Below are 16,067 nucleotides of genomic sequence, written 5' to 3' on the forward strand. Positions count from 1 at the left end.
GAGGATCCAGAAACATTTTTTGGAGTAAAATTGAAAATATATTCTGCAGTATTACTGTGTATGTAATAACTAACATGTTTGTTATGGAGTGAGTCGACTCTCAGTAATCACCACCACTCCTTGAACCCTCAAGAATGGTCACGTCGGGCGAATCATACCCTCTCGAAAAACTGTTCTAAAAATACTACCAGATCTTTCCACTTCTTAATTACCTCAGTTTAAGAAAAAGTGACTGACGAGAACCCCAAAGATCGTTTGTTAATTTATGAATGCGCTTGTCCTATTGGTTGAAACATGCATGATCTAGTGCATTGCAATGATTTTTTCCACAGCATTTTCCACTTTGTTAGCTGTAAAGTTTTCTTTCTTTAGTCTTTCCTTGCAGCCCATTCTTTATGGATCCAGGATTTTCCATAGTTTCAAAACATACTCGAATATTCTCTGGAAGGTGTAATCCGTGTATCGTCTATGAATGAATCATTGAAGTAAGGACAATACTGTCACAGTTATTCAGCAAATGTACTGAATAACTGTGACAGTATTGCACTTTGTGTGGGTATGTGCTTACCTATATGTTTGTTGACAATTAAGACACATGTGCAACACTTAGATATCATTTCTGCAAAACGCTGCGCCTACACAGTAGGTTTCTCCACTATTTCTGCTGCCTCCTCTACAGAGGAGGCAGCATAAGTAGTAGAGACATAGAGACGACGTAATCAGTCCATCACCCTCGTAGAAGAATTTCTCAGTTGGTCAGTACCTCATCCTGGATAAGAGCTCTGTTCCATAGTCTTGGAACAATATGAAGGTGAAGCAACAGGAGATATACTGTATATACTGCCGAAAGTGAAGTTCAGAAAATCTTGAAATCAAATCAAATCAAATCAAATCAAATCAAGTTTATTCTCTATAAGGGTTACAATGTGGAGTTTACAGGATTTGGATATTGTGTGGTTTACATGTTATAAAATACTAATTACAGAGGGGGGCCACTAGGACACCTAGCATGGCTAGGCATTTCGGGCAGACTTAGATTAATTCTTAACATTAAATCCTTACAGATTATGGTATTAAGGCTAGGTGACTACATTATAATTTGTGAGTTTAGCAATGTGAATGCTTTTGTTTTAGCACAATACAAAGTGTCTATATTGGAGTATCATAGGAAAACTTATGACTAGTTAGGATACATTATTTTAAGATTAAGATTAGTATTTCTGTGTTTATAGTCAGTGGGTGAGTGAGTGTAATTGTGAACCACCAGGTGGTTATCATGTAGTTAGTTGTCGGGGTGTATCAGGGAGATAAGATGTTTTCTAAATGTAGTTTTGAAAGTGATGAGTGTGTCTGCAGTTCTAGAGTTTTCAGGTAGGGTGTTCCAGATTTTAGGTCCTTTGAAATACATTGAATTTTTGTAAAGGTTTAGTCGGACACGGGGAATGCCATAGAGATGTGTGTGTCTGGTGTTATGCCTGTGGATCCTGTCACAACTATCAAGAAAGCGTTTTAGGTCAAGGTTAATACTGGAATTTAAGGTCCTGTATATATAGATTGCACAGTAGTAAGTGTGGATGCTCTGAACAGGGAGTAAGTTTAGATCTATGAAGAGTGTGGGAGGGGGGGGGTGTTGCCAGGGATGGGATTTAGTGATTATTCTTACTGCGGCTTTTTGTTGGGTTATTATTGGCTTTAGGTGTGTTGCTACAGTTGAACCCCAAGCACAGATAGCATAGGTGAGGTATGGATATATAAGTGTATGGAATAGTGTGAGAAGGGCAGCTTGCGGCACGTAGTATCGTGTCTTGGAGAGGATTCCCACCGTTTTGGACACATTTTTTGTTATGTGTTGGATATGGGTGCTGAAATTTAGGTTATTGTCGAGGTATAGGCCAAGGAATTTGCCCTCATTATGTCTGGCAATTAGAGTGTTGTCGATATGTAGGCCAGTCAACAGTCTCTAGGTCTGAGGTAAAATTCCTTATTGAGGCCACGTCATGGAGTCTAAATGAAGACAGATGAGGCGTGGCCCACTAGTGGCAGAAAGAGGGTAATATTGGAGAGACACTATAATCAACCTACTGCACAGGTCTCTATCAAATCCAACTTTTCTCCCTCGTAATTAGTGGTCAGGCAAGAAAGCTGTTGATTTCCGTACCAGGGAATCACTGTGTTGCAGTATGCTTCTGCTGCCTCATCTGTATTCCACTGAAAAAGCCTACTGAGTAGGCATAACATTTCGGAATACAGATATGTATCTGTTGTATATGTGTCTTACGTATCTACATGTATGTATATATATATATATATATATATATATATATATATATATATATATATATATATATATATATGTGTGTGTGTATATATATATATATATATATATATATATATATATATATATATATATATATATATATATATATATATATATATATATATATATATATATATATATATATATATATATATATATATATATATATATATATATATATATATATATATATATATATATATATATATATATATATATATATATATATATATATATATATATATATATATATATATATATATATATATATATATATATATATATATATATATATATATATATATATATATATATATATATATATATATATATATATATATATATATATATATATATATATATATATATATATGCAAAACAAACACTGTGAAAGAAAAAAGAAGTTCCAAGCTAGATGGTTCAGATATGTTGATGATATTTTGTGTCTTATGCCCAAAAATGTAGATATACACCATTTCCTTGGCAAATTAAATAGCTTAGCCCATTCTATAAATTTTACTGTTGAATTTGAAGAAAATAACTCATTGCCTTTTCTAGATGTTTTAATTATTAAAGGTAATAATGAATTCAAATTTAAAATTTACAGAAAACCTACAAATAACTGTTCCTATGTCCACTATTATTCTTTCCATCAAGACAGAGTTAAACTGTCTGTTTTCTCATCAATGTTTTTGAGAGCTTTACGAATTTGTAGGTTAGGTTAGGTAAGGTTCGTCAGGAAACAGGACAAATGTTTCCTGACGCGGGTCTTAGTCAGATGATGACCCGCCTTTGGAGCTTTTGGTCATCTGACCGAGGCCTTCCGCTGGCTTACCGGTCCACCCCTTTAAAAATTATGATCATTTATAACCAGCCCGTCTATATACCTTAATAATACGAATTTGTAGTCCAGAGTTCATAGATGAGGAAATATCCAAAATTTATGAAATAGGTAATGATTTGAAATACCCAAGAAATGTAATTGATAAATCTTTTAAAGTTGCTAGGAACACTTTTTATAATCCAAAAAGGGGCAACCAGCCTTATTCAACTAAAAATATGTTGGTTCTCCCTTACCATGAAAACTTGGTTGATATGCCTTCTCTTCTTAAGACTTTTAATATTAAAGTTGTATTCAAAAATCTTGATACAGTAAAAAAACTTTTGATAAAGAATTCCCCCCAAAATGCTGATGGATGTGTCTATAAGATTCCTTGTAAAATTTGCGATAAAGTTTATTACGGTCAAACTGGTAAAAATCTCGAACTAAGATTAAAACAAAATAAATATAGCATTAGAACTGGACAAGATTCCAATGCTCTATTTATTCATGTAAGAGATTTTAACCATCCAATTGATTTTCAAAAAGTTGAGAAAGTAGTATGAAGCAAGTCCATGGTCGACAGGAATGTAATTGAATCTTGTTTCATAAAAAGCAGTTTTGACAATAATATGAATATTTCCTTTGGTTTGTATAAATTAGATCCATTTATAATTAATAGAATTTGGGAAGAATTTAATAATACATTAGACAAATAATTTTTTAAATTTCTTATTTCTTGGGTAGAATAGTTTGTTGGTGAGTAGTGTGAAGGACCTGTCTAGTTCGGCCGGCGGGCCTGCTGTCTCGCGTCAGGTGTTTTGGGATCTGATAGCGAGGTGTGGGCTACCCCTTTATATACTCTCCTTTGATGCTTTACTTTCATTGTTCCTTGATAATGTGAGTAGTCAAGAAAGCGCTTGGAATTTCTCTATTCTTTCTCAGTGGTTGTTTTGCATATTCTAAAATTACCTGTTTACTGTGATCTTATTGCATGCATATATATATATATATATATATATATATATATATATATATATATATATATATATATATATATATATATATATATATATATATATATATATATATATATATATATATATATATATATATATATATATATATATATATATATATATATATATATATATATATATATATATATATATATATACATATATATATATATATATATATATATATATATACATATATATTCACCTAGTTGTGGTTGCAGGGGTCGATTCATAGCTCCTGGCCCCGCCTCTTCACTGGTCGCTACTGTGTGTGTGTGTGACCACTTATCCTCGCTGTTCACTTTAAGTCTATTAGATACTAACTTAGTGTGACTTTGTAAATGGTCCAAGTCGGACCGAAACGTCGTCGTAAACTCCTTTCTTCTATGTGCGGGTTATTTGTGTATTATTTATTTCTTTGTTACTGGCTGTGGCATTTCATATATATTTATTACTTCATCCATATTATACACTCTTTTTTTTGTCTGTCTTAATTTTGTCCTTTATCATCAATGACTTTTTCAAGGTAACTGATAAGGTTAATTTCCTTCAGTCTCTCCTCAGAAATCAGTTCTCTCTGGAGTTATTCTTATGTTCCTGGTGGCTTTACGAGTTTGTTTTCTTACTTGTTTGGTATAAGGGATCAATGCTGTTGATTCACATCCTTTTATTATCATGAGCATTATTCCTCAGTAATTTCATGTCATGATGAAATCCCTTATATTACCAAAAATTCTCATACTTTCGGAATACTGTGAATTATGAACTGTATCTTAAAAAATAAAACACTGCAGAATGTATTTTGAAAATTAAGTAAGTGTTTTATATGAATATTTACTATTCAAAAAAAGTCTACTTACGATCAAAAAGTTAGAACAGATAATTTTTACCTCTTATTTAGAGCTGGCACGAGTGGGCTGTCCTTTGGCCCGATCATTGCAAACATTATCTTCAGAAACTCTTCTCTGGACTCGTAAAAATAACACTGACCTGAAAAATATCTACTATGTAAACATAGTTTCTAAAGCTGAAACCTTACACATGCAAACGAACATACAGACACACACCCTCATAAGTGTGGTGAGAGATGCAATTTTATAAGTGATCCTAAAAGTGATATTGGTGACGTAAGACAGAGACGGCAGGCCTAGTGTGGTATAGGCGGTCTTGCCACATGTGTCTCCCAAGAATGATAAAGCGAAAGCATTGTATAACCAGTGAATAACGCACAGTAAATAGGAATTAATTATATAAATGAAGAAACTGGCTTGGAGGTACTACGCCAGGACATCACAAAGAGCTAAATAATCTAGAGGCTGTGTCGCAAGTATTCACCTATGCTTGGTTTTGGGGAGTCAGGTGTGAGTTCCAGGAATAGGATAATAAGTACTCAATAATGAACAGTAATTGGTAATTTAAAACAGAAACCGGGGCGGCAGATAGGTGTCAATTAGGACACTTATCTGGAAGAAGAATAAGCATAGAAGGTACAAAATAGTGGAAGGTTGCTGGGTCAGGTCAGGTCAGAGAAACACAGCAGCAACACGTGTAACACGTGAACCGTGCATACACACTCACACTCACACACCATAACATACCCAAACAAACACTCCCACAACCCCACCCACTACTTTTCACACACTCACATAAACCCATACAAATATTCCGACACACTCTCTTCCTCACTCTCCTCTCTCTCTCTCTCTCTCTCTCTCTCTCTCTCTCTCTCTCTCTCTCTCTCTCTCTCTCTCTCTCTCTCTCTCTCTCTCTCTCTCTCTCTCTCTCTTTCTCCCTGTCTCTCTCTCCCTCACTCTCCCCTCTCTCCCTCCCTGTTCCTCTCTCTCTCTCTTTCCCCGTTTTTCCCAACCCCTCCTTTTTTTTACACAGGGTTTGACAAGGTTAGGTTAAGGATCCCTAGCTTTATTGACAAGCTATTTACAGGTTAAGGATTCCTAACTTTATTGTCAAGCTAAGAGCTGTTACCTGCATTTGAAAGCATTTTTATTGTCATGAGACATACAAGTAGGGAACAGGATGAAGTTAGAGCCATCTGTGGGCCAGCATTTTCATCTGATCAACTGACTTTATCTCGTTGACATCATAATGCTGCACGAACGTGTTTCAGACTCGAGTCATCCTGGGGATTAATATGATGAGATGGAGTGATGTTCTGGAGAAATGTACAGCCAGAGTGAAGTTGCTGCTTTCTGCCAGTCTTGTGGTATAGAAGCTTGCTTCACGCTCGCCTCGAAGTGGATCCAAGAGTGGTACTTTGACAATATTGGCCTTGTACATAACAGTAAGGCCACCCACATCCCTCCTGTGTTGAAGGCTCTGCTGAAGTGACAGATCTATCTAGGATTGGTCAAGGCGAGAGATGAGACGTCTTGCTCTGTTCTCTACTCTGTTAAGCAGTCGCAGATGAGAGGGGGGCAGGCAAACCAAGAAAGTGGAGCATACTCAAGGTGTGAGTGTACTTGTGCCTTGTACAGAATCTTGCAACCCCTTACTGTCAAGCAGATGCGAGATACGGCGAAGTGCTGTAAGCTTCCTGGCTGCTTTGTTTGCAAAATTTACAAAGTGGTTCTTCGTGGTCAGTTTGGAGTCAAATTTCACCCCAAGGATAACTTCTTCCCCAGGTGCCAACACCCTCCCATTCATCCTTACTACTGCCTCGGCATTACCATCATGGTGCCTAGAGACCATGATCATTTGTGTTTTCTCAGGTGCAAATGTTACTTGCCATCTATTTTCCCAAGCTGATATAGCTCTTAGCTAGCTTAGAGCAGCTGGCATTTCTTCTCATGGATAAGAGAGTGTCACTGTACGTTGTCTGCATATGCATGCATGCGATTCTGGAATGAGATGAAGAAGGTCATTGAAGTAGACATTCCATAACAAAGGTCCCAGCACACTTCCTTGTGGAACACTTGCCCCAGTAGGATGTCTTGCTGATTCCGTTCCATTGAGAACTACCCTTAGAGTTCTGCCATGAAGGTAGTCACTGAGGAGACATAGCGTAGAGCCTGCAATTCCCAGAGCTTGCAGTTTTCCTAAGAGGCCCTGGCTCCACACCCGGTCGAAAGCACCAGCAATGTCCAGTGCTACCACACAGCTGACTTTGGATTCATCCAGTGACTGGTGCACTTAGTGGAGAGGTTTAACAACAGATCAGCAGTAGAATACCCTTTCCTGAAGCAATATTGACGGTCACAAAGTAGTGAGTGGTAGTCAAAAAACTCTGTCATTTGTCTTGAGATTATTGTCTCAAGGATCTTGCCAGTGATTGACAGGAGTGACACTGGTCTGTAGTTGCTGATTTCTGCTCTGCTCTTCTTTTTGTGAACAGGACCTACATTTTCCTCTTTCCTCAGAGAAGGCCATACACACTGTACTAGGCAGAGCTGAAAGGTGCGAATTAGAGGTGCTGCTAGTGGTCTGCACATCTTCTCAGCAATCTTGGGCTCAACTTGTCTGGGCCCACAGCCTTTTCTTGGTCAAGCGATTTAAGAAAGAAATGCATCTTTAAGAAAGAAATGCGCCTTATTGTCACCACTGACAGTTTTGACACAGTTCTTGCAGCTATCCAAGGAGGGTCCCTTGCTGGATCAGGAACTTGCATTTTGGTTGCAAAGTGTTCAGCAAAGAGGTCCGTTTTCTCTTGACTACTAGTAGAGGTGGTCCCATCCTGTCGATTTAGAGTGGAATGAGTTCATCAGGCAAATAACCTTGCCCGTCTTTGACCAGCGACCACTAGGCTTTGGAACCTACTCTACCTGATGCTAGCTTTCTTTTTGTGTCCACCTCCCATTTAGTGATGGCCCACCTTTGAACGTCACCCATATGCCTACAGGCTTGCCTGTGCAAGTTCCTGTTATAGGTGGTAGGATGTCTCTTATACCTTCGCCATGCCTTGTATTTAGCAGTAGCAGCCTCTCTACAACAAAAGCCAAACCAAGGCTGATCTGTAGGCTTCGTCACATATTGCCGGTGAGGGATGTGTTCTTGTTGTAGATTAAGGATGTGTCCAGTGAAGGCTTTCGCTTGGTTGTCAACATCCCCTTGGAGAAGAGCATTCCAATTGGTGGTGGTGAGATCAGAGCAAACGGCTGGCCAATTGCCTCTTTACCTTAGCCAGGTTGTGCGTGTGGACTCCTCACCTCGTTCTGTTGGTATCTTAAGTGTCGTAAAAATAGCCTTGTGGTCAGATGATCCAACGTAGCCGAGGGGTTGACAAGTGACTATACCTTCTGCCAGATCACTTATGTCAAATACTGCAAGAAGGTCATCAGAGTCCCTCTATATAAGGTCTTGGTTGAGGTCACCAACAATTATATGTTGACAGTTGTGTTGTAGCAGAAGGGAGTCCACATTTTCCATTAGGAAGTTGATGGGGGTCTGCATGTTGCCACTGAGGTCTGTACATTGCACATGCTAGTACAGAGGTACTAGTGTTTATGCATAGCTTGAAGAACATCATTTCAAGATAAGTAGGGATGGCAACATCAATGTTCTGGGCATGTACACTTTTAGAGAACCACACAGCAACACCTCCTCCTTGCCCTTGCCTGTCTCTTCTCATCCATGAGGTGTAGCCAGCAATTCTTGCAAAATTTTAGGGAGTCCTGTCGTCCAAACATGTTTCAACAACAGCTATCATGTCGGGACGTCGAGTGTTCACAAAACTGTGTGTGAGCTCTCCAACATTAGTAATGAAACCACTAATGTTGGCCGACAGGATGCTGATAGACCTTCTCTCCCTCTCTTTCTCTTCCCTTCTCTTTCCCTATCCCCTTCTCTCTCCCTCCCTGCATTCCCCTCTCTCTCCCTCCCTCCCTTTATTCCCCCCTCCCCCTCCCCATCTCTCATACATCGCCATTCTCTTTCCCTCCCTCCCTCCCTCCCTCTCTCCCTCCCTCTCTCTCTCTGTCTCTCTCTCTCTGTCTCTCTGTCTCTCTGTCTCTCTCTCTGTCTCTCTCTCTGTCTCTCTGTCTCTCTCTCTCTGTCTCTCTCTCTCTCTCTCTCTCTCTCTCTCTCTCTCTCTCTCTCTCTCTCTCTCTCTCTCTCTCTCTCTCTCTCTCTCTCTCTCTCTCTCTCTCTCTCTCTCTCCCCTCCTTCCCTTCGCCCCCACACACACATACACACATGGAGCAAGGACAGAGAGAACACAGTAGCGATCAGTGAAGAGGCAGAGCCAGGAGCTATGACTCGACTCCTGCAACGACAAATAGGTGTGCACAAATAGGTGAGTACACACACACACACAAAAAAACAAAAAAACACGCACACACACACACACACACACACACACACACATACAAATACACAAACACGCAGAGGAGAGGTTTGTTCCCAATGGCAACGACAATAATGGGATGACCAGAACGAGCCACTGGTTTGCCCAAAGGTGTAGGGATTCGAGAACTAAGCACACCAAAGAATGGAAAAAGTACAGAAGACAGAGGACCCAGGAAAATAAAGAGATTAGTCGAAGAGCCAGAAACGAGTATGTACAGATAAGGAGGGAGGCTCAGCGACAGTACAAAAACAACATGGCATCGAAAGCCATGTCTGACCTGAAGCTGTTGTATAGCCACATCAAGAGGAAGACAACAATCAAGGACCAGGTCATCAGACTGAGGAAAAAAGATGGGGAGCTCACAAGAAACGACCAAGAAGAATGTGAGGAGCTGAATTTGAGATTTAAAGAAGTATTTACAGTGGAGACAGAAAGGACTCCGGGAAGTCTGACTAGGGATGTACGCCAGCAAGGGTTATACCAACATGTGTTGAATGAAATACACACAGCAGACAAGGAGATGAAGAAGCTGCTAAGTGAACCTGATATTTCAAAGGCAGTGGGACCAGACATCTCTCCATGGGTCCTTAGAGAGGGAGCAGAGATGCTGTGTGTGCCACTAACAACAATTTTCAACACATTCCTTGAAACTGAACAACTACCTAAACTGTGGAAAACGACAAATGTAGTCCCCATTTTTAAGAAATGAGACAGAAACGAGGCACTAAACTACAGACCAGTGTCAATGAAGTATATAATATGCAAAGTCATTGAGAAGATTATCAGGAGGAGAGTGGTGGAACACCTAGAACTGAACTAGCTTATAGACGACAACCAGCACGGATTCCGAGAAAGAAAATCCTGTGTCACGAACCAACTGGAATTTTATGACAAGGTAAAGGAAGTGAGACGTGAGAGAGAGTGGGGTGGGTAGATTGCATTTTCTTGGACTGCAAGAAGAGATTAGTGCAAAAGCTGTCAGGCCAGGCAGGCCTAACCAGAAGGGCACTGCAAGGGATCAGGGAATGCTTGACCGCGAGGCTACAACGATTCATGGTACGTGACGAGGTGTCAGAGTGGTCGCCTGTGACGAGCGGGGTTCCACAGAAGTCAGTCCTTGGACCAGTGCTGTTTTTTCGTATATGTGAATGACATGATCGAGGGAATAGACTCAGAAATTTCCCTGTTTTTAGATGACGTGAAGTTAATGAAGAGAATTAAATCTGATGAAGATCAGGGAGGACTACAAAGAGACCTGGACAGGCTGCAAGCCTGGTCCAGCAAGTGGCTCCTTGAGTTTAATGCCGCCTAATGCAAAGTCATGGAGAGTGGGGAAGGGCAAAGAAGACCGCAGACAGAGTATAGGCTAGGTGGACAAAGACTGCAAACCTCACTCAAGGAAAAGGATCTTGGAGTGAGTATAATACCGAGCACATCTCCTGAGGCGCACATCAACCAAATAACTGCTACAGCATATGGGTGCCTGGCAAACCCGAAAATAGCGTTCCGATACGTCAGCAAGGAATCCTTCAAGACTTTGTCCACCGTGTACGTCAGGCCCATACTGGAATATTGACCACTCCTGGTCAAGTACGTCAAGAAATTAGAGAAAGTGCAAAGGCTTGCAACATGACTAGTTCCAGAGCTAAGGGGAATATCCCATAATGAAAGGTTAGAGGAAATTGGCCTGACGACACTGGAGGACAGGAGGGTTAGGGGAAACATGATAACGACATACAAAATACTGCGAGGAATTGACAAGGTGGACAGGAACAGGATTTTCCAGAGATGGGACACAGCAACAAAGTGTCACATTTGGATGATTAAGACTCAGATGAGTCAAAGGGTTGTTAGGAAGCATTTCTTCAGTCACAGAGTTGTCAGGAAATGTAATAGTCTCTAAAGTGATGTAGTGGAGGCAGAACCCATCCATAGTTTTGAGAAGATGAATGATAAAGCTCACGGAGCAGGAAGAGAGTGGTCCTAGTAGCGACTAGTGAAGAGGCGGGGCCAGGAGCTATGTATCACCCTCTGCAACCACATTTAGGTGAGTTTACCTGGAGTTTACCTGGAGAGAGTTCCGGGGGTCAACGCCCCCACGGCCCAGTGTGTGACCAGGCCTCCTGGTGGATCAGAGCTTGATCAACCAGGCTGCTGCTGCTGGCTGCACGCAAACCAACGTACGAGCCACAACCCGGCTGGTCAGGAACCGACTTTAGGTGCTTGTCCAGTGCCAGCTTGAAGACTGCCAGGGGTCTGTTGGTAATCCCCCTTATGTATGCTGGGAGGCAGTTGAACAGTCTCGGGCCCCTGACACTTATTGTATGGTCTCTTAACGTGCTAGTGACACCCCTGCTTTTCATTGGGGGGATGGTGCATCGTCTGCCAAGTCTTTTGCTTTCGTAGTGAGTGATTTTCGTATGCAAGTTCGGTACTAGTCCCTCTAGGATTTTCCAGGTGTATATAATCATGTATCTCTCCCGCCTGCGTTCCAGGGAATACAGGTTTAGGAACCTCAAGCGCTCCCAGTAATTGAGGTGTTTTATCTCCGTTATGCGCACCGTGAAGGTTCTCTGTACATTTTCTAGGTCAGCAATTTCACCTGCCTTGAAAGGTGCTGTTAGTGTGCAGCAATATTCCAGCCTAGATAGAACAAGTGACCTGAAGAGTGTCATCATGGGCTTGGCCTCCCTAGTTTTGAAGGTTCTCATTATCCATCCTGTCATTTTTCTAGAAGATGCGATTGATACAATGCTATGGTCCTTGAAGGTGAGATCCTCCGACATGATCACGCCCAGGTCTTTGACGTTGGTGTTTCGCTCTACTTTGTGGCCAGAATTTGTTTTGTACTCTGATGAAGATTTAATTTCCTCGTGTTTACCATATCTGAGTAATTGAAATTTCTCATCGTTGAACTTCATATTGTTTTCTGCAGCCCACTGAAAGATTTGGTTGATGTCCGCCTGGAGCCTTGCAGTGTCTGCAATGGAAGACACTGTCATGCAGATTCGGGTGTCATCTGCAAAGGAAGACACGGTGCTGAGGCTGACATCCTTGTCTATGTCGGATATGAGGATGAGGAACAAGATGGGAGCGAGTACTGTGCCTTGTGGAACAGAGCTTTTCACCGTAGCTGCCTCGGACTTTACTCTAATGACGACTACTCTCTGTGTTCTGTTAGTGAGGAAATCATAGATCCATCGACCGACTTTTCCTATTATCCCTTTAGCACGCATTTTGTGCGCTATTACGCCATGGTCACACTTGTCGAAGGCTTTTGCAAAGTCTGTATATATTACATCTGCATTCTTTTTGTCTTCTAGTGCATTTAGGACCTTGTCGTAGTGATCCAATAGTTGAGACAGACAGGAGCGACCTGTTCTAAACCCATGTTGCCCTGGGTTGTGTAAATGATGGGTTTCTAGATGGATGGTGATCTTGCTTCTTAGGACCCTTTCAAAGATTTTTATGATATGGGATGTTAGTGCTATTGGTCTGTAGTTCTTTGCTGTTGCTTTACTGCCCCCTTTGTGGAGTGGGGCTATGTCTGTTGTTTTTAGTAACTGTGGGACGACCCCCGTGTCCATGCTCCCTCTCCATAGGATGGAAAAGGCTCGTGATAGGGGCTTCTTGCAGTTCTTGATGAACACGGAGTTCCATGAGTCTAGCCCTGGGGCAGAGTGCATGGGCATGTCATTTATCGCCTGTTCGAAGTCATTTTGTGGCTCTCTCATAAAAAATTCATATTGATCTTTGACTCTCAGTCTGGTTAGCGGCTTGCTAAAAACTGAGTCATATTGGGACTTGAGTAGCTCACTCATTTCCTTGCTGTCATCTGTGTAGGACCCATCTTGTTTAAGTAGGGGCCCAATACTGGACGAAGTTCTCGACTTTGATTTGGCATAGGAGAAGAAATACTTTAGGTTTCTTTCGATTTCATTTATGGCTTTTAGTTCTTCCCGCGATTCCTGACTCCTATAAGATTCCTTTAGCTTAAGTTCGATGCTTGCTATTTCTCTGACCAGTGTCTCCCTACGCATTTCAGATATATTGACCTCTTTTAGCCGCTCTGTTATTCTTTTCCGTCGCCTGTAAAGGGAGCGCCTGTCTCTTTCTATTTTACATCTACTCCTCCTTTTTCTTAGAGGAATAAGCCTTGTGCATACATCGAGTGCCACCAAGTTAATCTGTTCTAGGCATAAGTTGGGGTCTGTGTTGGTTAGTGTATCTTCCCAGCTTATATCGGTTAGGACTTGGTTTACTTGGTCCCACTTTATGTTTTTGTTATTGAAGTTGAATTTGGTGAATGCTCCCTCGTGACTAGTCTCATTATGTCGGTCTGGGGCTCCACGCATACATGTCTGAACCTCAATTATGTTGTGATCTGAGTATATTGTTTTTGATATGGTGACATTTCTTATCAGATCATCATTGTTAGTGAAGATGAGGTTTAGTGTATTCTCCATTCTAGTAGGCTCTATTATTTGCTGGTTTAAATTGAATTTTGTGCAGAGATTTAAAAGCTCGTGTGAGTGTGAGTTTTCATCAGAGCTGCCTCCTGGTGTTATTACTGCAACAATATTATTTGCTATATTCCTCCATTTTAGGTGCCTTAAGTTGAAATCCCCCAGGAGCAAGATGTTGGGTGCAGGAGCTGGAAGATTTTCCAGACAGTGGTCAATTTTTAACAGCTGTTCCTGGAATTGCTGGGATGTTGCATCCGGAGGCTTGTAGACTACCACAATGACTAGGTTTTGGTTCTCGATCTTTACTGCTAAAACTTCCACTACATCATTTGATGTGCAAACAAGTGACTCTGCAATGTACAGGCCAACCCCCCTCTCTTTTGCCTGTTCACTCTGTCACATCTGTATAGGTTGTAACCTGGGATCCATATTTCGTTGTCCAAGTGATCCCTTATGTGGGTGTCAGTGAAAGCCGCGATCATTGCCTTTGCCTCTGCAAGCAGTCCACGGATGAAAGGTATTTTGTTGTTTGTTGCTGGCCTTAGACCCTGTATATTTGCAAAGAAGAATGTCATCGGACTGGTGGTATTGTTGGGACTGGGGGGGGGATTTTTTTTCGGCATTAGTATCTGTATCTGTTGGTTTGGAGTGGAGGCCATCGACTGTGGTTCCACTCCAGGAATGATTGGATTTGTTGTACGATTTCTTCCATTTCCTGCCAGTTTTTTTTCCTTCCTGGCACTAAAAAACCTCTCTCTCTTGAGTGGCTGTGACTACCCAGGTTTTCCCATGGCCTGGATGTTTTGTATCTTTTTGTCCCCTTCAGATGGTGTGCCTGGCAATTTAAGTTATAGCACAGTCTTTCCTGTACTGAAGAGGTACACAGTTCAGGGTGAAAAAGCTTACAGGAAGGGAGTTTGCATTTTCCTGTTGTCATATGGGCATGACACTTTCTAGGGTAGTCATAGTTGCACGTCCCGTCTGTTTTTCCAGATTTCCCATGCCTGCATAGTATGTGCACAGGCTTGGTTTCCGTTTGCCTTGGGTTTCTGTGACTGTATTTCCTGTTGGTGCATGTTTCCCTGTCTTACTCCTATCCTCTCTAGCACCAACAATGGAGCTCCCACCAGTTGTTTTTGGTAATATATCCTCACTATTGCTAGTGGAGTCCTCTTGTTTGCTATTTCCTGCGGTATTTCTAGTTTGCAATATTGGTTTTATCTTATCTTTGACTACACTTGTTTCCCTACTACGGCTCCTGTCCCCTATGAGGTCATTTATATGTATTCCTTCCTGCGTATAATTCCCGACTACCTGGACAAAATCTCCAGCTTCACCATTACTGTCCCCCAGGACAGCACCTCCAGCTTCACCATTACTGTCTCCCAGGACAGCATCCTCAGCTTCACCATTACTGTCTCCCAGGACAGCACCTCCAGCTTCACCATTACTGTCTCCCAGGACAGCACTATCAGCCCAACATTTACTGACTACCAGGACTTCACCTCCAGCCTTACAGTTTCTGACTACATGGCCAGTATCAAGGGCAGTACCATTCAGCCCAGACTTTTTATGTTCCCATCTGTTGTAGAAAGCTTCCAGGTTGTCTATGAAAGCAGCTTTGATGTTGTCCTCTTTTAATACCCTTGTGATTTTAGTCCACAGATTTATCTCATTTGGGCATACCCAAAAACACTTCCCTGTTTTAATACTGCTTGTAGCTAGTTCTTGGATATCTGCACAAGGGGCGTGACACCAATTTCCACAAAAATGACAATTTATCCATGTGGAAGCCCGTTTGTTTGATTGACCACAGACTACACAGAGCTTCATAATGATTTGAATGGTTGATTTACTGTAATTCCACTAGCAACCTCTTGAATATTCTATTAATAACCTCCTTAAATGAAGCTCTAGCTATTTGTATTTCTATTTCTAACTGTACTTGTATATTGGACAGCTTACCGTGCACGTTCCTGATTTATATTTATTGTTTGTGTTTATAAGGGCGCCTACAACCCCATCCGTTTACAGTCTGCTTTATTGTCCAACGAATCCGTTTGAAACCAGTCAAGGGTTCGGACCAGTCAAGGGTTCGGACCAGTCGATCTGATCTGATCAGTGGGTCACTTATTTAAAACATACT

At 41.2% G+C, this 16,067-nt stretch overlaps 1 protein-coding gene across 1 annotated transcript in view; it reads right to left on the reverse strand.

Annotated features, from left to right (window-relative positions):
- The window catches only part of LOC128702059 (probable glutamate receptor), a 107,123-nt gene that overhangs the window by 657 nt on the left and 90,399 nt on the right, over nucleotides 1–16,067 (reverse strand). Inside the window, exon 10 of the mRNA XM_070101504.1 lies at nucleotides 5,047–5,146. Within this exon, the coding sequence (XP_069957605.1) occupies nucleotides 5,047–5,146 (100 nt within the window). The remainder of the gene's footprint in view (nucleotides 1–5,046; nucleotides 5,147–16,067) is intronic.

This window comes from Cherax quadricarinatus, chromosome 77, assembly GCF_038502225.1.
Source record: "Cherax quadricarinatus isolate ZL_2023a chromosome 77, ASM3850222v1, whole genome shotgun sequence".
Classification (NCBI taxonomy): Eukaryota; Metazoa; Arthropoda; class Malacostraca; order Decapoda; family Parastacidae; genus Cherax; species Cherax quadricarinatus.